General features: G+C 45.4%; 1 protein-coding gene across 2 annotated transcripts; it reads right to left on the bottom strand.

The window, feature by feature from the left end:
* Positions 1–5,862: 5,862 nt before the first annotated feature.
* LOC310798684 (glycoprotein endo-alpha-1,2-mannosidase-like protein) lies at positions 5,863–20,999 on the bottom strand (the record flags this gene model as incomplete). Of its 2 annotated transcripts, none has more annotated exons than XM_083661241.1 (4): positions 5,863–6,499; positions 7,445–7,521; positions 18,079–18,188; positions 20,471–20,999. In XM_083661241.1, 4 exons carry the CDS (start codon positions 20,997–20,999, stop codon positions 5,863–5,865), a joined length of 1,353 nt encoding a protein of 450 aa, XP_083517367.1. The 2 variants fall into 2 exon arrangements, with proteins under 2 accessions (XP_083517367.1, XP_083517366.1); XM_083661240.1 differs by having other exon boundaries at positions 18,037–18,188.
* Between the last annotated feature and the right edge of the window lie 1,129 nt (positions 21,000–22,128).

Raw genomic sequence — 22,128 nt, forward strand, 5'->3', positions numbered from 1 at the left:
GGGGGACCCTTGATGTTTTTTTTTTGGGCCCCCTGTCCAGGGTCTTCGCAAAAAATGTTTTTTTTACTGACGCCATTCAATTTTTTTTGCAGAGTAATAACATCCACTGTGAGAGGGTGTCCACCCGCTATGCCGACCACTCGCAATGCCGACCTTAGGTTTAGGCATGGGGGGTGGGAGAGGTTAGGTTTTGGGTTAGGGTCTGGGGGAGGTTAGGTTTAGGCGTGGGGGTGGGAGAGGTTAGGTTTTGGGTTAGGGTCTGGGGGAGGTTAGGTTTAGGCATGGGGGCTGGGAGAGGGGAGGTCGGAACAGCGAGAGGTCGGAACAACGACATGGAACCCTGTGAGAGGGCTCCCGAATTTGTAGATGAAATAGTGCAATTCAAAGAATTCATCAAAAACAAAGACAATAAAAGTGTGCGGCACTTGCTTCAAATAATAAGGAAGAGGAACCTGTCATCAGTTTTTCCAAATGTGGATATTGCCTTCAGGATTTACTTAACTTTCCCTGTAACTCTGCAGAGCGCTCCTTTTCAAAACTTGGGCTTGTCAAGAACAGGATACGGTCTACAATGGGACAAGAAAGGCTCACCCACTTGACATTGATGTCATTGGAAAGTGACATTGTTAGAACATTGGACTTCACCACTCTAGTCAAACGCTTTGCCACGGCAAAAGTCAGGAAGAAGACATTTCAGGTACGAACAGACTTGAATACTGCTTGATTGATTTGTGCAATAATTGTGAGAATGTGTGTGTGCACTGTAATAATAACAGCAATAATAAATACTAAATAATAATAATAAAAGTGCTTGTTGTGACATCTCAGTGGCAATGTTTTCTTTCCAATCAGGCTGTTTATGAAAGAACATGATGGCTAAACCTACAGTTTGTGTTTGTAAGTTAGAATGCTGACAGGAGAGCAGGTGGTGACATGAAAGTTAGTGAGAAAAGGAGAAGATACTGAATAATGACATCACAACAGTATAATCCTAATGTTGATTTAAAATGAGATATTCCTTTAAATACGGCTAAAAAAGGTTAAAAAAAAACACATTTTTTTTCGCCGGTCAAAAGTGAGGTGTGCCTGATCACTGTTGTTGTGACTGCTGCAGTCACAACAACAGTGATCACACCTGACATTAATCAGTTCATCCAATAGTGTGGGACAGGAAACCAAGATGCCCTACTCATTTCAGGAAGTAGTGGAGTTGTGCAAGGATTTCAGCATAAAACCCTACCACCATGGACCGCAGGGCGCTACGAAGAGTGAGACGCGCGGCCCAGCACGTAACAGGATGTGAGTTGCCAGAACTGCATGAACTGTATAACCAGCGGTGCCTCAGGAGGTCCCTGAAGATCATCAAAGACACAAACCATCCCCACAACAGCCTGTTCTCCCTGTTACCCTCAGGGATGAGATACAGGGTTCCAAAAGCACGCACAAATCGCTTGAGGAACAGTTTCGTCCCGCAGGCCACGAGACTCCTTAACATACACAAATAGTGTAGTAGCCGTACTGTACCGTACTGTAGCTGCTACCATTACGTATGTCTAATGTTTAAATGTTTAATTGTATGTTTAATAAAGTATGCTATTTGCACCTGTATGTCAAATACGTCAAATTTAAGATGTAGAAGCACGTCTAAAGTATGCACATGACAATGACATGTGCACCTATGTGCACCTATGTGCACTGTCTCTGACTTGTCTTATGTTGTAAACGGAGTCCACAGCACAAGAATTTCACATGTGATACTTGTACCATGGAGTGACAATAAAAAAAAATCTTGAATCTTGAATCTCTAAGTTACTTAGCTATGCGACCCTATTGAGTTTGGAACTGCTGTTGATTTATAAATATGAAATTCTGCCCCTGTTGTACTGCTGCTGCTGTCTATTGTTTATTGTTGGTCCTTCCTATTTGCTCGTAGTATATTACATTTCGGAAGTAACTTGCCCAACACTGCTCTTTGGTAACATTGTCTGATGTGGTTGTTAGTCTAGTTCAGAGAAGCTCTGATATTTAAGTGTTTTCTTGGCAGGCGCGGACTGCATAATCGGGCGCTTCGGGCAGATGCCCAGTGGCCTGGCCTGGCATGGCCTGCAATTTTTTTTTTTTTTTTTTTTTGTGCAGGCCAGGCCACTCACTGAACAGCAGGCCAGTATGTATACTGTACGTGTTCCTAGTTGCACAGATAGCAGGCAGGCAGGCTGCAGGCAGCCAGGCAGGGAGGAATGAGTGAACTTTTCAGTCAGAAGCTGCTGAGACCACAGCACGGGTGGGCGGGGCTTGCTGTTCAATGGTGCCAAAATGGAGAAGAAAAGAGGTGCAGAGAGGTGGAAAGCAATGTTGTGTCTTGGCCTAAACTACAATATCAGTGGTAGACAATTGTCTATTGCCTCTAGAATATTCAAGATAAATTAAATTAACACTAATTTGTATTTATTTATTTATTTATTTATTTATTTATTTATTTGTTTATTTATATTAGGCTATATAAAAAATTCCATTGGTCAAATGTAAACAGTAGTGGCTAAACTGAAAGTATGGGTTGGATTGCTTTTGGGGTTCTTCACAAAAGTGGAGAAGGAGGCAGAAGCAGCACTAGCACTGCAGCAGGTGCTCCTGCAGAGCTGGAGGTGGTGTTGAACTTATCAGAAGCAGCACTAGCACTGCAGCAGGTGCTCCTGCAGAGCTGGAGGTGGTGTTGAACTTATCAGAAGCAGCACTAGCACTGCAGCAGGTGCTCCTGCAGAGCTGGAGGTGGTGTTGAACTTATCAGAAGCAGCACTAGCTCTGCAGCAGGTGCTCCTGCAGAGCTGGAGGTGGTGTTGAACTTATCAGAATCAGGAACCTTCAGGTAGGCTACAATTTCAGAGCATAAAGTGAAACATGTAGGCTATATGCTTATTGCTTTCACATTAATGTGCTATATGGGATTATCAGTAGGACTGCAGAGTACAGTTTAAAGTGGAGATGAAGCAGTTTGATTTTATTATTTTTGTATTTGCATTTAACCTCAGACGAGCCAGGACACTGCACTCTTCCTTAAATGAAGTTTGCTGTGAAGCTTTTGTACAGAGGCATGTTTTTGTTTTTACGTCTTCATATTATACTTGCAGTTATCTAGGCAATGTTGAATTCTATTAGTGAACAAATAGGTAACATAACATGTAACATCACGTTAGCATTATATTCACCAAATCTTGCTTCAAACGGCCCAAATGTTTCACGTGTGTCCGCGTGTGTTGGCCTGGCCTGCATGGTATCTAATGCCCGGCCTGAATTATGGTCCCAGTCCACCCCTGTTTCTTGGTATAAGCATATAAATACTTGACAGTTTTGTTTTGTTTAGTTTTATTTGAGTTTGATGTTGATGTTGGAAGTAAGCGGTTTTTACCTGGCAGCCATGATGATGTTGTTACTTAGGCCTACATGTTGAAGCATCATGACTGGCCTTCATGTCATGAGGAACGCAAGAAGAACACTTCAGCTTTAGTCTTCAGAATGAAAGCAAAACCATAGAAATGTTCAGCTACCCTGTCTATTCTAATCGCTTGTGTTATTTTAGTACCGGCAAGAAAATTAGGCCATAGAGACACTACGTAACGCGTCATCATTCAGAAGCCACGCCCAAGACGGGGGAAAACAGAACCCCCCCTCCAATCCTGGCGTTCTCCTATGTCCGTGCATGGTTGCGTGTTGCACAAAAATATCGTATATATGGAAGATGAACACTCCAACTTACTTCCTTGACAGCTAGATCCACATTTTTCTTCTCACCAATTCCCAAATGGCTTCCTTGTTTTGCTCAGGAGTACAAAAAAACTTGAACTGGCGATTTTTGACATTTGTTGTCTGCGCAGCCCCACCACACAACAGCTTTTAGCTATGTTTAATTCAAGGAAAATGACGCTGGTGTGTGGAAATGAAGGGAGCTTTTCCCCCGTGATGGGCGTGGCCTATTTCATGCAGTGTCTCTATTGGTTGCAACACTGGTTCCATCAGGCAGTATTGAGTGTTGGGGCTAGCTGTCCATTGGGTTGTGTTGAATGAACATAGTAGAGGTTTGTAGATGTCAATGATGTCTCTGTGCCTGTGAAGGTGATGTGAGCAGGGGAGAACCGGGGGAGAACCAGGGTGGAGAAAAGGCAGAGAGGCCTCCAGAGCAGTGGTTCTCAAACGGTTTCACATCAAGGACCCCTAAACTGACACAAATTAGACCATTACGCTACGTTCACACAGGGCACCTACGCCTTGCCCTGCCTCAAGCCACGCCTACACCTACAGACCTTGAACCTATCACGCTTTTGCGATCACACTGGACGCCTATTCCACGCTGAACCTGAGCCGAGTCACAAGCGCCTCTCCTCTCTCCCGAGTGTTTTTTTTTGTCACGTGTGGTCCCGAATTATCATGGGTAGGTAAAATAAATCGGATATATTTAATGTGCTATTGATGCTGGATATGTATAACCAGGTCTCCTTCTTGGGTCACTGTTGTCATCTTGCTTCTTCGGTCGCTATTCTCTCTCCTGAGGATTTGTTTACTGACGGGGAGAAAGCCCCACGTGATAGCCACCCGCCAATCACTCTCTCTCTGCTCAACACTCTTGTAGTAACCGTTGTATTGTTATTTTGAAATTCAGTTGACTTTGCCATTTCCCACGGATATTGTCGTGTTTTTCCTTCATGGCTTGACAGAAGAAGTCTGCCTTCACGCGCCTAGTCGGCTTGAAAATAGAACTCACACCTAAACGACAAAATCGGCGCAGCTCAGGCGAGGCGTGGGTACACGCAAGGTTCACGCTCAGGCGCCCTGTGCACACAGCCTCATTGACTAAAAAGGACGCCTATTTAAAACCGTGGGTAAAGGCAAGGCGTAGGCAAGGCTTGGGTGCCCTGTGTGAACGTAGCCTTAGGTCCCCGATCTGATCATATTTTTGCTTTGAGATGTTTTATTACAGAAAGTCAGTCATTGTGTTAGTTATGGTATAGTCTAAATAAATTATCCCCCCTTTTGCTGGGGGACTGCCTGGAACCCACCCCCCTCAAGGACCCCTGGGGGGGTCCGCGGACCCCACTTTGAGAACCACTGCTCCAGATCATAATGTTACAAGTCTGGGCTGTCAACGGCAGTAGGAGGGAACCCCCTCAGACTAACCCCATAATGTCAACTTGTTCTAAAATTGAGCTCAATCAAGAGGACCCCCCACACCCCCACCACCACATTGTCCTGTTCTTATTGGTTAGCATGTGTGTGTGTGCGTGCACACACACACACACACACACACACACACACACACACAGAAACTCACAGACACACACACACACACACACAGAAACTCACAGACACATGGTAAAAGATTAATGCAAGTCCATATGCTCACACATCTATGTTCATCTCCCTTTCACTTTTTCTCTCTCACATGCACTGGAGCATAGAGACAGTCCGCATGTTTGGGAACGCCCATACAGGCTCTAGGAACGCCCACAATAGACGCTGGGTTAGCCTGGCTGGGGGCGGGGTCAGGGTGGGGTAAATTCCCCCGTTCTATCCATTCAGCAAAGTTCGAATTTACTGATAGCCCAGCCCAGGCAGACACGATCGGGGGATTTAACCACCGCAGTAAACGCACATCTGAGCAGACGTCTTGTGTTCTGCTCTAGAACCCCCAAACCTGTAGTTTAGAGCCACAGCACCGTCTTTTGGTGAGTCAGCCCATGAGATTTTTGGGCGGTTTTACCCCACTCGCGCGCCAGCCGTTTAACATTTTGTGGGCGTTTCCAGACACTGCGGACTGTCAATGACGAGACGTGGCCTCGACCTATGGCGTTTCAGCTCAGTCTCGACGACAGCTCACATGAGCCACTGTTCCTTCTCTTTGTTGAACTGCTCGGCCCAGCGGCGCGTCAGCTCCAGGTAGTGCTGCGGCCCGTGCGGCTGGTAGTCCAGGTACACCCGGGTCACCGTCTTTTTGGGCACCGCCCGCTCGATCTGCGTGCCCTCGTGCCACTCGTTGAACGACGTGATGGCGACCACCTCCGGCCGCACGTTGAGCGCCGCCTGCAGGGCCGTCTCGTAGTAGCGGCCGTTGACGCGGTTGCGCGTGTTGTGGTTGTTCCACGGCCGGACCGCGGTGTCGATGTAGCCGGGCCCCACGCTGGGGATGAAGAGGAGGCTGTTGCCGTCGCAGAAGGCCTTGACGGCCTTCCAGTTCTGGTGGGAGGAGCCGAAGGAGAAGCCGTTGGAGGCGAAGTACGTGTACATGCCGTCGAAGCCGCCCGCGAGTATGTCGTGCTTGTGGCGCTCCTCCACGAGCAGCGCGATGAAGAGGGCGTCGTAGGCGGAGCCGCGCAGGCTGTGCGAGCCGGTGGGGGTCAGGAGTTCGGACCAGGACTCTGGAGGGGTCAGGTACGAGTCGTAGATGTAGAACAGAGGAAGGCTCTTCCCCGTGCCGGAGGTGAACTTGTAGAAGGCCCCATGGTCACCATACCTTTTAAACACAGGAAAACAATAAGAGCATAACACAATATGGTCAGTTTGGGCTGCCGACATCTGTTGTTTTCTTTTGACAGGTGTTCATTGTAGGAGCAATATATACCGGTTCCTGATGGTAAAACAACAGCTTGTACTTTATAAACTCATCCATAAGTCATCGAGCAACCTGGCGCGATCTGAATGGCTTTCTAAAAGCATGTCGGTTTATTAACGCCTGTTCTTTCAACAACGGCGCATGAAATCTTAATGGTTTTCTTTTTTCTGACTGACTCAGAGGTAGGGCTGGGTTAAAAAAAATCGATTCTACGATTTTTAATCGATTTTTATTTTAATCCTTTGATATCGATTCATATGTCCAGAGATCGATTTTTTAAAATAAACATAGGCATTACTATTATAGTGTGGTATACTATTATAGTGTGGTAGTTGAAACAGTTTCAAGTTTGTAGTTGAAACAAAAACATAAATACTGTAGGCTACATAAATGGAAATGTTTGATCATTAATATCTACTTTTAGAAATTGTATAGGCTGAAATCAAATCACTGTGCATAATTGTGAATGTGTCTTTATTGACAGATGAAAAGGCTGTTATTTACCCTTTGTCACCACCTGGTGAGTAAATATATGTGTAACTAAAACCATTCAAATTGACAACCGGTCTGCAATTTTTCCCCCCATGTATCTACCGGTCCTTGGCGCAAAAAAGGTTGGGAACCCCTGTGTTACATAACTGGACAGTCATGTAATTCAGGTTACAGCTCAAAAAACATGTTTTAGTATCACTAACCAAATCGATATTGAAATTAATCGAATCGGAATCGAATCGAATCGGGATTAATCGATTCGGAACCTTGTGAATCGGAATCGAATCGATTCTTGAAATTTGAACCAATACCCAGCCCTACTCAGAGGTGAGAGCTAGTGAGTCAAGTGCTTACCTGTCAATGATATACTTGACGTTGTCATGGACACTTTGGTCATTTCGTTCGCTGTATGGTTGGATGTGAAATGCCACCTGGGAAGACACACACACACACACACACACACACACACACACACACACACACAACACACACACACACACACATCACACACACACACACACACACACACACACACACACACACACACACACACACACACACACACACACACACCTTGTTGGTCTCCATTCATCATATTACTGTCACAAAAGAAGCCACGGTCAGCAGTTGTTGACCTTAGCCAGTATTGACTTAAACTCAACAACAGTCAGTTGCTCTGGGGAGTCTTCTCATTCGGAGGGGTTGACAAGGGCGACAATATGATGATCCTCTGGTTTCTACCTGATCGAAGCCTGGGCAGCTGCCAGGAGGAAAGCAGGCCAGGATGGTGCACTCATTATATTAATGTCCAGGCTAATTACAGCTGATTGGATGCACCTCTCATCAAACAGCATGCACGAGCGACCTGTGCGACCTCGCGTGACCCCTAAAGCACCCGCATGACACCAGTGGTCTGGTTTCTCTGCTCTAGTAACACGTCGCAGGTGGTCGTATTTGTTAGTAGGCTTTCTTATCACCTACGATTCAAAAAGGATTTCAATCACGAGAGGCCAGTTGGTAGGATTTAACTAACTTTATTTAGCAATCGGCATGCATGGCAAATACTTTGGCGCATGACTCCATTGGACAGTGGCGCTCCTCTTGAGGCGAGGGCACCTGCATAGGCTAGGATAGGGGATCCCCCGATTTTTTTTTTCTCGATTTTTTTAATCCAGAATGCAACTCAGGCAAGTTATCAGATATCTGCACTGATTGCAAAGGGTGGACGAGCTTTTTCATGTGGTGACTTTGTGAAACAGTGTCTGAATGTGGCTGCGGATACTGTGTTCACTCCTGAGATTGCATCCCTGCAAATTGTCATGGCAAATTGTTTACAAAAGATGGACAATAAAGCTGATTTTCAAAGTACCTTGAGGATTTTTCAAGTTGTGAATTAAGTCAAATTTCTCTCTTGATTACAAAGGTGGAAAATACAACTGTTTTTAACTGGGTGTTTACTGATGAAATGTTTAAGCTCCCCACAAATGCAGATGTTTTTTTAAATATATATAACCAATTGCAAATTATTACAATTACCAAACGGATAAAAAGTAGATTATTATATTGAAATGTTATTTTAGATTTAGAATGTTAATTTTCTATAAAACACAATACATTTTAATGTAATTCCACGTTTATTTTTGGCCCTCGGCCCTCCACCCAGATTGAGTTTTGGCTTTCCCTTTGGCTTTCCCTTCATGGGAAAGAATTTGGGCACCCCTGTACTAGAATGAACTGACGTCATATCTGACGTCACGACATACAGTAGCTGACGTCATACTAGAACTTGACTGACGTCGCGGGGTGATCAGGTTATGCATGTGTGGCCTTGTGCTTGAAATTTGGTCCGGAAACCTCACAACATTGACTCGTGCAGCATAATATTGAGGAGGCTTCGCCTGTAAGGACTGCGCTTCCGCTCCATTTAATTTGATGACATGCTCTGGCATACGATGTAGGCGATGTTTTCAACCCTGACTCCTCCCCCTCAGGAGATTTTTTTCAAAGTTCAGTTAATGGCTCTGTCAGAAGTGGCTATTTGCCTCCATTGATGAGCAAAAGCAGCTGCAGCAACATCATGGGACCAGAAGTGAAACATACACAAAAAGTGCTTAAGCTGAATATTTGAAGGCAGAACGAGAGAATCCCGTGACTTTGAATTATATATGATCAAAGCGACAACACTTTTCTTCTTGCACAGTGGAGACCCGAGGGAAACTGCATTTCTAAGAGGATGGAGACCACCATTAACAAAATGGATGTAACACGCCATAGAGTGAGCTAACGCAATAAAGTAGGGCTGCTCGATTATGGCAAAAACCATAATCACGATTATTTTCACTGATAATAAGATCACGATTATTTAACGCAATTACTCATTGACTTTGGCAACATCATGCATTTATTTAACTTGATTTTTTTTTTTTTAATACTGGATGTCTTTGAAGTTTAAATATAATTGAAGGGCAAAACAAATCAAAGTATTATTGTTTTTAGATAGGCTAACTCAAATAAATAATATATAAAAAATAATAATTGTTTTATCTCGATTATCTTGATTTCATAATTGTGGGAATCCAAAATTGTAATTGAGATTAAAATCCGATGAATTGAGCAGCCCTACAATAAAGCATGATTCTTTGCTTAAGCTGTATGATTCCCGATTTGCCCCTGATAAATTCCTAGTCTGACACTGCATTGAACCCTTTATTTGCCCGGGGAAACGCAGCATTATCACTGAAAGAGGATTTACTATCTTAAAGAACATTGACCCATATCTAGCTAAATAAAGAACTTCACAAATATGCCAAAATGCTTTTACATCTTACTTGCCTGCAAATGGTCTTGTGTTGGATGTCATTTAGAATGGGAAACAAATGTGTTTATGTGCTTATTGTCCATTAGGATGTATTGGGGGAAGCTGTGTTGATGGGGGCGGGGCCTATTGGACTCTCAGAACAGCTGCTGTGGAAATGGGTCCACTGGCAGCACTGAGTATGTCACTATGACATTGAGCCATAAGTGTACTAATGAATCGACGTTGAGAGTGAATGTTGAGAGTAGGCTATATAGCCGTGTGAGTTTTCAACTGCAGATCTGGATAGATGTATGATCAGTGCTGGGCAAGTTACTTTCAAAACATAATATACTACATATTACTAGTTACTTTCATTTGAAAGTAATAAGTTACTTTACAATATTACTTTCTGTGTAGAGTAACTCATTACTTATTACACTACTTTTGCATTACTTTCACCAAAATAACAGCAGCAGCAGAATGAACATCCCGGAACATCCCGAAAAATAATTTCAACCCCCTGAAGTCAGTGTAAACAGTCCAAAATTCTAAATGTTATTATTTTCCTTTGTTATTGCCATCTGTAGTGGTTATTTGCATAAAAACACAGTTTGATTAGGAAATTATTGTATCTTTTTGAAACATGTGCTTTGATTTAATCAAATGTAACTCAATTTGTAACTTGAGTTACTTGACAAAGTAACTGGTATAATATTACTGAAATCCTATAAGTAATAAGTTATATTACTGAGTTACTGCTAAAAGTAATATATTACATGTAATATGTTACTTTTGTAATGAGTTACCCCCAACACTGTGTATGAGCTGTAGGCAATGGAAACCATTGTTTTGACGGGGGGAGGGTTTGGGTCGGCTGCACTTTTCCATTTCAATTCTAGGTTGGGCGCAGAGAGAGAGAGATCCTGGCTGGCTAAACTCAATGTGATTAACGTGACAGTGCTGGGCTTCATGTAATGTAACGACACAATCTGCTGCAATAAAAGCGTAGATTGCGTGTTACAAAAGTGGAATGTATTTTAAAAGGGGGGGTTAGAATTTGAGGCCTATTTCCACATAATTATTACCCAGCGGGGAAGAGAGCTGCCATGGTCTCCTGCTCTCTGTAGTTGAATGCAGTAAACCACTAGAACAGCCAACTCATTTTCCAGAGCCATGGGCCCATTACTCGCTGGCAATTTATAAGTAAATGAGTCGAAGCATTTGAATATCTCACAAACATAGACGGCATGATGTCACAAACATAGACAGCATGATGTCACAAACATAGACAGCATGATGTCACAAACATAGACAGCATGATGTCACAAACATAGACAGCATGATATATGCTGGACAGAGTGGCATTTAGCGGCGTGTCACACAGCAAGCAATGAGGGAGGGATATGATAAGATAAGATAAGATATTACTTTATTACTTTATTGTCAACACTTAAACACTTAAAAAATAAAGTATTTAGTCGGGCGTCCATCCAGGCACAATTGGCCATGTCTGTGGGTGGGAAGGTGGATTACGAGGGTATGTGTACTGGTCACTGCACTAGTGCCTCCTCTGGTCGGTCGGGGGGGGGGAGAACTGGGGGGAATATCGTGATCCTCCCACACGCTACGTCCTGCCGGTGAAGCATTTGCTAGTCTACAACTCTCCCCATATTGACGGAGGGAGTGCAGCAATGACCAGGACAGCAGGGGGGGGATTGGCCCAAGTACAATTGAGGAGAAAATTGGGGGGGGGAGGGGGATCTAAGAGTAAAAAAAGAGTAAAGGTCGTGACCTTTACGATCGTTCCTCAGAACAATTAGACCAATCACTTCACTTTGTCATAGCAGCCTATAGGCCCACACACACACACACACACACACACCAATGGAGGACCATACGAGATGGGATGTAGCGGGACGCATGGTTGCCCGGTGCATCTGGAAGCGAGTAAGTGTGGCTGATGGCAGCATCCACTGTGCACCCATGGGCGATATCCCCCTCTGTATGCTGCTACATCATGGCCTACTTACTGGCTACAACATGTTCGGCCCCTCAGGGTTCACATTGTTCAGAGAGGCAAACTAAAGTCATGGGACCCATGGTGCACCCACCCCCCCCCCCCTCACCGCACCCAGCCTCGCCTCCCTTCCTGCCCCCTCCCCCCATGAGCCACAGGCCTGTTTCATTCTGTCTCCTCTCCTCTCAGAGCTGTTCCAATCTGACTGTTATTGAGGGTTGTGTTGTCGATCTGCTCTTGAACGCTGCTGGACACACACGGCACGATACACACGTTGTGTGTGTGTGGGTGCTCTTGAACGCACACGGCACAATACACAAGTTGTGTCTGTGTGGGTGCTGCTGGAATATTGCTCATCTTATATAAATGAGAAGTAAAACTGCCTGCCTTTGCACTGTTACCCAAAGTGAGGTCAGGGAGTTTTAGCAGTGCGATGATGAATGATGTGTGGGAGTGTCAGTTTGTAAGATAGATGGGAAAGTTATAGCACAACTGAAAAGTTGCAAATCCTAGTATCCTTTTTTTTTTATTCTTTATTCGGAGTGTTATCGTTTTCATCCAATGGTGGGTGTTAGTTTTTCTCCTTGGAGGAGATGAGTTATATCCCAGTGGGCACGATAGAACCGGACTGTACTATATCTCTCCACTTTTTCTTGTGAATGCTGCTGCGGCCTGTGTGAATAACAAATAACAAATATAAACCTCTAATCCTGGAAATGCTCGAGTCATATTCAGGCCCCATTGAGCCACACAGGACCATTTCAATGATGAGAGACTAGAAGAAAAGTACAATCAACGTTAATGATGCAACAAACAACACTTAGATTTGGTGTATGACTCCATAGAGACAGTCCGCATGTCTGGGAACGCCCACAAATCCCTCGTATTTTAGGGCTGGCGTGCGAGTGGGGTAAAACCGCCCATATATCTCATGGGCTGACTCACCAAAAGACGGTGCTGCGGCTCTAAACTACAGGTTTGGGGGTTCTAGAGCAGAACACAAGACGCATGCTCAGATGTGCGTTTACTGCGGTGGTTAAATCCCCGATCGTGTCTGCCTGGGCTGGGCTATCAGCTAAATTCTAACTTTGCTGAATGGATAGAACGGGGGAATTTACCCCACCCTGACCCCGCCCCCAGGCTAACCCAGCGTCTATTGTGGGCGTTCCTAGAGCCTGTATGGGCGTTCCCAGACATGCGGACTGTCTCTATGCTATGATGACGCTCCTCTGAGACGTGAGGAGGACGTCAGTGATTTATAGGATAGAGAATCCCCCTATAGGGAATTCTACAGGAGTCATGACATTGGTGGTGTTCAGGGGAGGAGGTGGGGCGAAGCAACTGCTACGGTGAAGACCATCACTGAGGGGAAACACACAAAGTGAGTTACAAGTAACACTCTAAAATACGAGGGAACTGATATAGTACTCCGGTTAGGTGATTGGCCAGCAGGCCAGAGAGAGGGAGAGCATGGGAAAAGCGTGGGAGACATTGATTGGACAGGAATGACGGGGCGTGCATATTTATGAATGAGTGATGTCACCTGAACAGGGCGTTGCTGCGGAGGGAGAGAGAGGTGAATGGAAGGAACAATGGATTCATGAATGAGATTGTTAATCAGACATTGATTAGGGGAAGTCGTCTTGTATGATTGAAAATAGTCTGAGACATTATTTTAACCCATTGATACCTGATGCAGCATTTGTGTGTATATCCCTCATTTGTGTGCGTATCCCTTTAAGACCGCGAACCGCGTTAACGCGGTTCACGGTCTTAAAGGGATACTTTACAACTTTTTAACATAGCTCATCATTTTTTACACTTTTCTTTTTTTACAATCTAGAAACACTGATTAGAAGTATATTTCCGGGGGGTGCATGATACCCCCTTCTTCCTAACTAGACTATACTTCTTCTTTTCTTTCTCTTGTTTTGTCTTGCTTGATTCTCTTTTTCAATCATATAGCATGATTCAGGAAAAAGCCTCGAGACCCAGAGGGCCTGAAGTTGCAACTTCAAACCAAAACTGCTCTCTCGCTCGCACGACCGAGCGTTTCTCAGACCAGCTGCTTTCCTCTGTGCTATTGGAAGCAGATTGCAGAGAGCTGTTTTTACATCCGATGCATTCTGGGCCGTTGCTGACCCACCTCTTGCTGACCCTCCACACCTGCATCCTGGACCTGGTGCGATCAAGAGGCCTCACATTAGGCGTCCCTCTTTTTAGTCTGTCTTTCAGTTGAAAAGCTGCAGGGGAATTATCTATAGTTGTTGCATTAGCAAAATTTGCATTCGAGCTCCAAATGATCAGAGCCAAAGTTCTTTACCTTGTCAGCATTTTAGCTGAGATTCTGCAGGAAAAAAAGACACTCCAAAGATAATGTCCTGTGCAGAGGGAGTGGGAGGAGGCAAAGAAAACACAGACACATACACCACACAACAACGGAATACTGTTATTTCTAAGACGCAGTGAGTCGATGTGTCTTAACTAGGGATGTCACAATATATCGTCCCACGATATATCGCGATATCAAAACGTGACAATATGTATCGTTGAGATGAAATCTCATATCGCGAGAAGAAGAAGCTGAACATGGTAGCACTGATCTGCGTCTGATTGCATGCTCGCTCTCCTTTTCATTGCTTTGTTTGAACAGACGAGGGACGTTACAGACACGGAGGATGAAAATGGTGAAATGACTCAAATTAGCGTGGAGGATGCCCCCTCAACTTACAAATCGATCATAAAAAAATATTGTTAAAATATCGTATCGTTATCGTGAACCCAATATCGTGTATCGTATCGTATCGTCAACTGAGTGTATCGTGACACCCCTAGTAATTACTTTTGATTTGCATAGTGGGTCTGCACTTTTTCACCTCAAGGACCCCTAAACTCACACAAGTTAGACCACGGACTAGATAAGATTTTGTACCAGGGTCCCCCATCTGATAAGATTGTCACTTTTGTGACGACCCTCCCTCCCTCTCTCCTGGCCCAGAAGGTCTTTTAAGCCCAATAAGTGCACCGGGCCCAGGTGCACCCAATCAGCCTAACGGCCCAATCACCAGGCTCCTCCTGCAAGACAGGGCCAGGAGAGAGGGGAAATCCCCACATTTGGATGTTTTATTACAGAAAGTGTATGAAACCCATGACCAAAATAGTCGTACATTCTGTCATTGTGTTACTTATGGTTGGAACACGGCCGGTTCCAGAACAAGATGACCAGGGATGCATCTTAGATAGGAAGTGCACATCATGCACGGGCCGCCCGAAAAATTTGACATGTACATGTACATTTGACATGTACTACAACCTCTCTGAAATGCACCGTTGATATGAAGAAAGCATGCCACAGCGTCCCCCCCCCCCCACACACACACACACACACATGGCTTTTATGAAAAGCCATGCTTGATGGAGCATTACTGACAATAAAGCGTTCACTTCCATCTAGTAGCTGTTTTGCTGACAGCATCATGTCTGAAACGTCGTCAGCCTTGCGTCGCGTGTCTAATCTTTCTTTCTTTCTTAGCAGAGATGCATTATTTCTTCGCCTGCAGCCAAACAGCGGAAGAAACCGATGTGATATCAGATCTGACAGGCAGGGTTTAGAGGACACGCCCCGCTGCCTCTCATCAAAGCTGTTTGTAGAGATGGCAATAAGACCAATACGTATCAGAATGCTGCCTGGAAAATGTAATGATCCCTTATCAAAATATCAAAATATGCATAGACCTTCTAACTGTTTACTACGTCACTACATACACTGTCGTTTAAACAGGAACACTGCTAATTATTAGGCTTGTATAAATGCAATGATATAATGCAGGGGTGTCAGACTCATATTAGGTAGAGGGCTGGATTTGTTCAACTGAGACCTCATGGGGGCCGGATTTTTTTTTTTACTAAAATCAATTCGACTCATTTACCCATTTACTTCACAAAAGAAATACTGCTCTTTCCATTTCTCTTGAAACTGCCTGCATTCCGTGTCAACCTTTCTCTTTTTCGACAGCATCTTGTTGATTCCTTTGTTTTTTGGTAGGTAGCCAAATGCGCGATTCAATTCCAGCATGGCATCATGGCGGCTTTGTTTACACCTGATGACCTACTGACATACTTCCTTGTAGTGCAGGTTAATTAACTTATGAATGAACTCTTAGCTTGCTTATTAGCCACACGTAGTTCATGATAATGGGGTGCAAATTTAATAATAATAATAATTTCCCCCCCCCAAAAAAAAAAAAGAATTATATTCCAAAACATCTCGCGGGCCGGATGAAACCTGCCCGCGGGCCGGATCCGGCCCGCGGGCCGTATCTCTGACATCCCTGATATAATGCATTCACTTTTACAAAGAATTAACTCGATCCCTGGAGAATAATGTGATTTCTAGTGATTCCTCCCCCCCCCCCCCACACACACACACACACACACACACACACACACACTTGTTTTCTGCCATTTAAACTAAACATCCATTTACAGACCCGCCATATCATCTAGTTTGTCATCAAAGATACTGCCATGATCTTGCCAGACAACTCTCTCTCTCTCTCTCTCTCCCTCTAACTATTTCTCTCTCTTTCTTTCTCCCACTTGCTTTTCCCTCTTTCTTTCTGTCTTATCTCTCTATCTAAAGAGCCATCGTGACAGTAAATGTATTGCATTACAAGGGACCCTGTAAAAGTTTTATAAGCCTTCAATACGCTGACAGCAGGCAGAGGGACCAAATATTGAATACAGTTGTTTCCTCTGTCATGTCATTTTCCAGCCTAATTGGCATTTGGTCATGTGGTTTTGTTCCCCCCCCCCCCCCCCCCCCCCACCCCGCTGACGTGCTCGCCGAGCTCCTTCGCTCCCCGCTGGCAACTGATCCCAGAGCAGCTCTGTGACCCCTTTTCAGTCGCATGCGGGAGATGTCACTGCATCGGGAAGCAAATCCCTGAGTGGCTAAAAGACAGCTTTTACAGGAGGAGGTCCAGGTCCAGGAGGTCCAGAGTTTGATGTGAGCGTGTCTCTCACTCCCCCCCGGTGACAGAGAGAGGAGGAACTGGTACACCATCCAGTTTCCACTTTCTCGCATTGCCATTGGCTCGGTTAGAGATGTCTGTCCAGAACCCTCTCTGCTCTCCACTGTGAAGTGTCACAATCCCTTTGTCCTATAGCTGTTGTGTCACTGTGCTCTTAGGAAGACGGCAGAGATGATCACAAGTCATTCTTTGCAAGTCCAAGTCAAGTCTCAAGTCTTTGGTCACAAGTCCAAGTCAAGTCTCAAGTTTCTTATGGATGAGCGTTCTATCATCTGCTACATGCCATCCAGTCTGCTTAGAACACTGCATAGCTAAAACTAAGGAATTCAAAGCATGTACTGTATTATCCTCCTTATCTATTAGAATACAGTAGCGGCATTGATTGGATGACATCAGTATAGATCTCCTTAATGTTAATGCACCAAAAAAATAAAATTTTAAAAAATAAAGATTGTTCACAACTCCCCAACCTCAACTCCAAGTCAAGTATCAAGTCTTTGAGGACGAGTCTCAAGTCAAGTCTCAAGTCACTGTGGGTGAGACTTAAGTGCGACTCAAGTCCAAGTTTCAAGTCCAAGTCCCCATCTCTGGAAGACAGATGGATGGACAGACAGGCAGACACAGTGGGAATTCAAGAAATAATATAAGCAGTCTCTCTCTAGTCGTACAGTATGAGCTTTTACTCATACTGTAGACTAGTTCAATCAGTGCAATTGGGCTGTTTAAATACTCCACACAGCAAAATCACCAGGGTTCATTTAAATCCGAGAGTGTAAAAAGCGACACTATGCCAATGTTTGTACGAGTTCACACCCATCAGCTAATTTAACACTGGCTTTGAACAACCTCGTCAAATCACCTCTATAAGTGGACAAACAACTCTCCAGTCAACAGTTGTCAACTCCAAATAATTGTCTTTGTAAAAAATCAACACTATTTACAAGTGTAAAATTAGCTGTGTACAGTGAAAACTGATCTGATTTTGGCCTATAAGATCATCGTCTTATATAGAATTGATTTATTGCTCTCTTTTGGTACCTTGGACTCTCCATCTCTCTCTCTCTCTCTCTCTCTCTCTCTCTCTTTCTCTCTCTCCCACACACACACACACACAAGATGAGAATGTGCTGATGCCGTTTACCTTGAGGTTGTGTCTATATGCGGCATCCAGTACAGCTGGTACCAGGTCCTCAGTGGGTTCCCCGTTGTCGTCAGCCAGGCCCGGAGGATACCAGGACAGCACCAGAACCCCTGGAGAGACACACAGCAGTGTTTCAGTCTTATCTATTGCCAATCCTGGACCAAAGATACTGTATCATCCAATATACCACATAGCAATGGTGTCTTTGTCTTTTCCCCCCAGATTTCAGAATTTTCTCCCCAATTGTACTTGGCCAATTTCCCCTGTTGCCCCGGTCGCTGCTCCACCCTCTGCCGATCTGGGGAGAGCCGGAGACAGACACACACATGCTTGAAGTGAATTGACTCTGCTTTAGAATACAGCCCGCGCCCCTGTATTACTACCTAACTGAGCAGTTCTAAAGCAGTGTCAATTCCCCCGTACTTACATAGTAACTACAGTGTAACTGCAGTACAGGTGTGGTACCCTGTACTTACCCTGTAAGTACAGATTTGGTACCATGTACTTACAGGGTAAATTCACTTCTGGGTAAGTACAGGTGTGGTACCCCGTACAGGCTTTGTACCCCGTACTTACCCTGTAAGTACAGATCTTGTTACCCTGTACTTACAGGGTAATTTGCGGGCTGTATTCTAAAGCATTAATAAACACGGGGGCACGAACCTGCGACCCTTGTGTTGGTAGGCAGGGAATCTACCCGCTACACTACCCGGACGCCCCAACATAGCACTGCTGTCTATGAGAACTCTTTGGGAATTGGAGAAAAAAATTATTTGGTTGCATTTTTTTAAAATGATACAATGGATTTTTCAACTAGACAATGTATCAATCCTCCCCGTGTGGAATTTGAGAGCTGGGAAAACTTCTGAATAGCTTCCATGGCTGTTACAAGGTTCTCACACTGCAGCGACACTGTATCCCCCCCACGCATGGTCACACAGCCCTTCACACACACTTATTACAGTCCCATTTGAAAGCATTGAATGAACACAGTAAATTGGGTGACATTGATTGAGCGTAGCTGTGAATTTTTTCCTCCTGGCGCTCCATCAGTGTAATGACTTATTTTACAGTGTGCAGACAGATGTTGGGTGAGGTACGTTGCATAATGGTGCGTGGAGAGAACAGTGCATTCTTTTTTTTACCTCCAACGCCTTCACTTCATGCATATCTTGCATCTGATTGATAAATATGCACTTGTCACCTTGGGGACTATTTATAATGTCTCGCTTTAGTAGGCAATTTCTCCGCACAGCTCGAGTGTATGACAGCTCATAAATTTGCGGCAGAGAAACGCTCGTCCATATACTCTGATACGGTCCGAGGAATGGCTTCCATATCAGACAGCGGTGCCTGGCAGCAGACAAGGCGCTGCTGGCACATCCAATATGCACTCAAACCTAATTTGTTAAACTCGTGTCCACTTGCCCGAGAGCTGTGTGGGGGAATATTAGATTACAATATCCATAGCGATGTCGGCATGTATTAAAAAAGATATGGCCACCGCTATTCATTTTATTTATGCCCCTGTGAAGGTGTGGGGGAATCAGTCTTCAAGCCAAGTGGTGCTGTTTAGAGTTTGGCTTTCTGTGCCTTTGTGAGCCAGTGGCTTCTAATTAAATGGATTGTTTTAACTGCACGGTACTGTGCAGTTGGCCTTTTCTCATGGTCCATCTGTCACGGCCGGATGGGTGGTTCTCATTCCGGATGGTGTACAATAACCTACTGAGCCTCAGGGTAGACCGATCTGGGCCTATCATGTGTATAGGCTGCTGTTGGCAGCAGGCTGCAACTCGACACCAGGCGACAGGCTTCAGCTGTCTTGTAGGGTAAACCATACAACTTTTTCAAGAGTGTAGCCTAACATTACATCCAAGTGAGCCACTCAAAGATCTGAAATGGACTTGGTCTACCCAGGTCTTACAGTGGAGAATAGGGATGAGTAAGGCATGATGTGTGGAAAGCCAAAAAAATAGTCATTATTCTAACGTTGCATTCAAGTTTTGTTAATGAATGAAAGTTTAAGAATTCATCAATTTGCTGGGGACCCCCTGGAACCCCCTTCAAGGGCCACTGTTGGTCCCCAGACCCCACATTGAGAAGAACCACACTGGCCTAAGAAACTAAGAAATTACCCTCCTGATCATCTGCACATTTTAAACTCACGAAGCCGCCTCCTGTGCAGTTTCAGGAGTGGAGCTTGTAAGGAGCTGTCCAGCGGGTAAGTGGTGCTGAAACTCTTAGAGTTTCTGTCAGCACGACTCACCCGCCTCGACCTTACACGAAACTCAAACGAAGAGGAGGCAGCTTTCTGTTTACAACAACACTTTTTCCATCTCCCCCCATCCATGAGAGCCTGGATCTGTGCTCACTGCACCGCTGAATCGTATACCTGCAGCAGATGCTCCTATCTGCTCCATGTGTGACTCCAGCACCGCCGGGTCCCTCGAACTGTACGGGTTCAGCTCGGGGTAGAAACTGGAGCCGATGTCTTCCGGCGGCATGTGTCTCCCCCTCGGGTAGCTGGCTGCGACTTTAGGGTCCCAGTGTGGGACCAGGACGTGGTCCCAGTGCGTGTATTTCCCGTCCATATGGGGCGTCCCGTACCAGATGTAATAAAAAATGTGAACATCGTAAAATATCGTTCCATCCGGGCCAGAGTTGGATACAACTCCGTTGGTGTTACTCCCGATCGGCCGAGCTGCTTGACCCGGGGACGGCGTGGTGGTGTCCTGGGACACCGAGCGGCGGTCCATCTTCCCCCCGCCTATCATCGGCAGCAGCTCCAGCCCCCCCGGAGCCAGCTGGTCCGAGAAGCCGTCGCCGGGCTGCTTCAGTGTCCTCAAGCCCATCATGGTCCCGAAGACGAATAAGGTGAAGAGAAACAGAGCTATGCACGCTTTCTTCCGTAGCCGTGCCATGTTTGGGCAGCAGTGTGGCAGGTCGATCTGTTCTGGAGAGCAAAATAAGAAAACCTCTCCGCACCAGAGTTGAAGATCAACTCAACCTAGGCTACAGAGCCTCCTACTCTCCAAAGTGCCGTGCATCAAAATGACATATCATTGCTGTCACCAATACGTCGTTGTCTTCATATTCATAACTTTAGAAAACAGTTACTACATGATTGCAGTCGAGCCACATCATGACGCATTTAAATTGGGTTTTAGTTTCTTCCACACGCTCGTAAATGTTTTGAATTTTGAGTTGCTGTAGTAGGCTAAATAATATCTATGCAAAAAACTCACAAGCGCGCTTATTCTGCTGCTCCACACACAATGGGAAGAAACTGAATACGTACAGGCTATTTAGTCTATAATTCTGGTTTCAGCACCTCCATGGCCCAGACAGTTGCGAGAGAGAGAGAGAGAGAGAGAGAGAGGAGATTTTTGCGGTGTCAGTGTTGTCACGGATCTTCAGTTTGACACTCCTCCAGGCAGCTCGCCGTCTTGTCCCACCCAGAGAAGCTGCAGTCTGCCTGCAGGAGAAGCCGACAGATGACAGCCGGCCCGGCCGAGTTCTTCCGCTCTCCAGTCGCTGTCCGCGGTACTCAGGCGGCTGGTTTGCTCTTCTAGCCTACTGTATAATACTGCCCCCCCCACCCCCGCCTTGCGCAGCAGAATATGACTTGTGTGCGATCCCCGGAGCTATAGAGACAGTCGGCATGTCTGGGAACGCCCACAAAATGTTAAACGGCTAGTGCGCGAGTGGGGTAAAACCGCCCATATATCTCATGGGCTGACTCACCAAAAGACGGTGCTGCGGCTCTAAACTACAGGTTTGGGGGTTCTAGAGCAGAACACAAGACGTCTGCTCAGATGTGCGTTTACTGCGGTGGTTAAATCCCCGATCGTGTCTGCCTGGGCTGGGCTATCAGCTAAATTCTAACTTTGCTGAATGGATAGAATGGGGGTTTTCACCCCACCCTGACCACGCCCCCAGCCAGGCTGAGCCAGCTCAGACCCAGCTAACCCAGCGTCTATTGTGGGCGTTTCTAGAGCCTGTATGGGCGTTCCCAGACATGCGGACTGTCTCTATACAGGGAGGTTTTTG

This window comes from Poromitra crassiceps (genome assembly GCF_964638095.1).
Source record: "Poromitra crassiceps genome assembly, chromosome: 26".
Lineage (NCBI taxonomy): Eukaryota > Metazoa > Chordata > Actinopteri > Beryciformes > Melamphaidae > Poromitra > Poromitra crassiceps.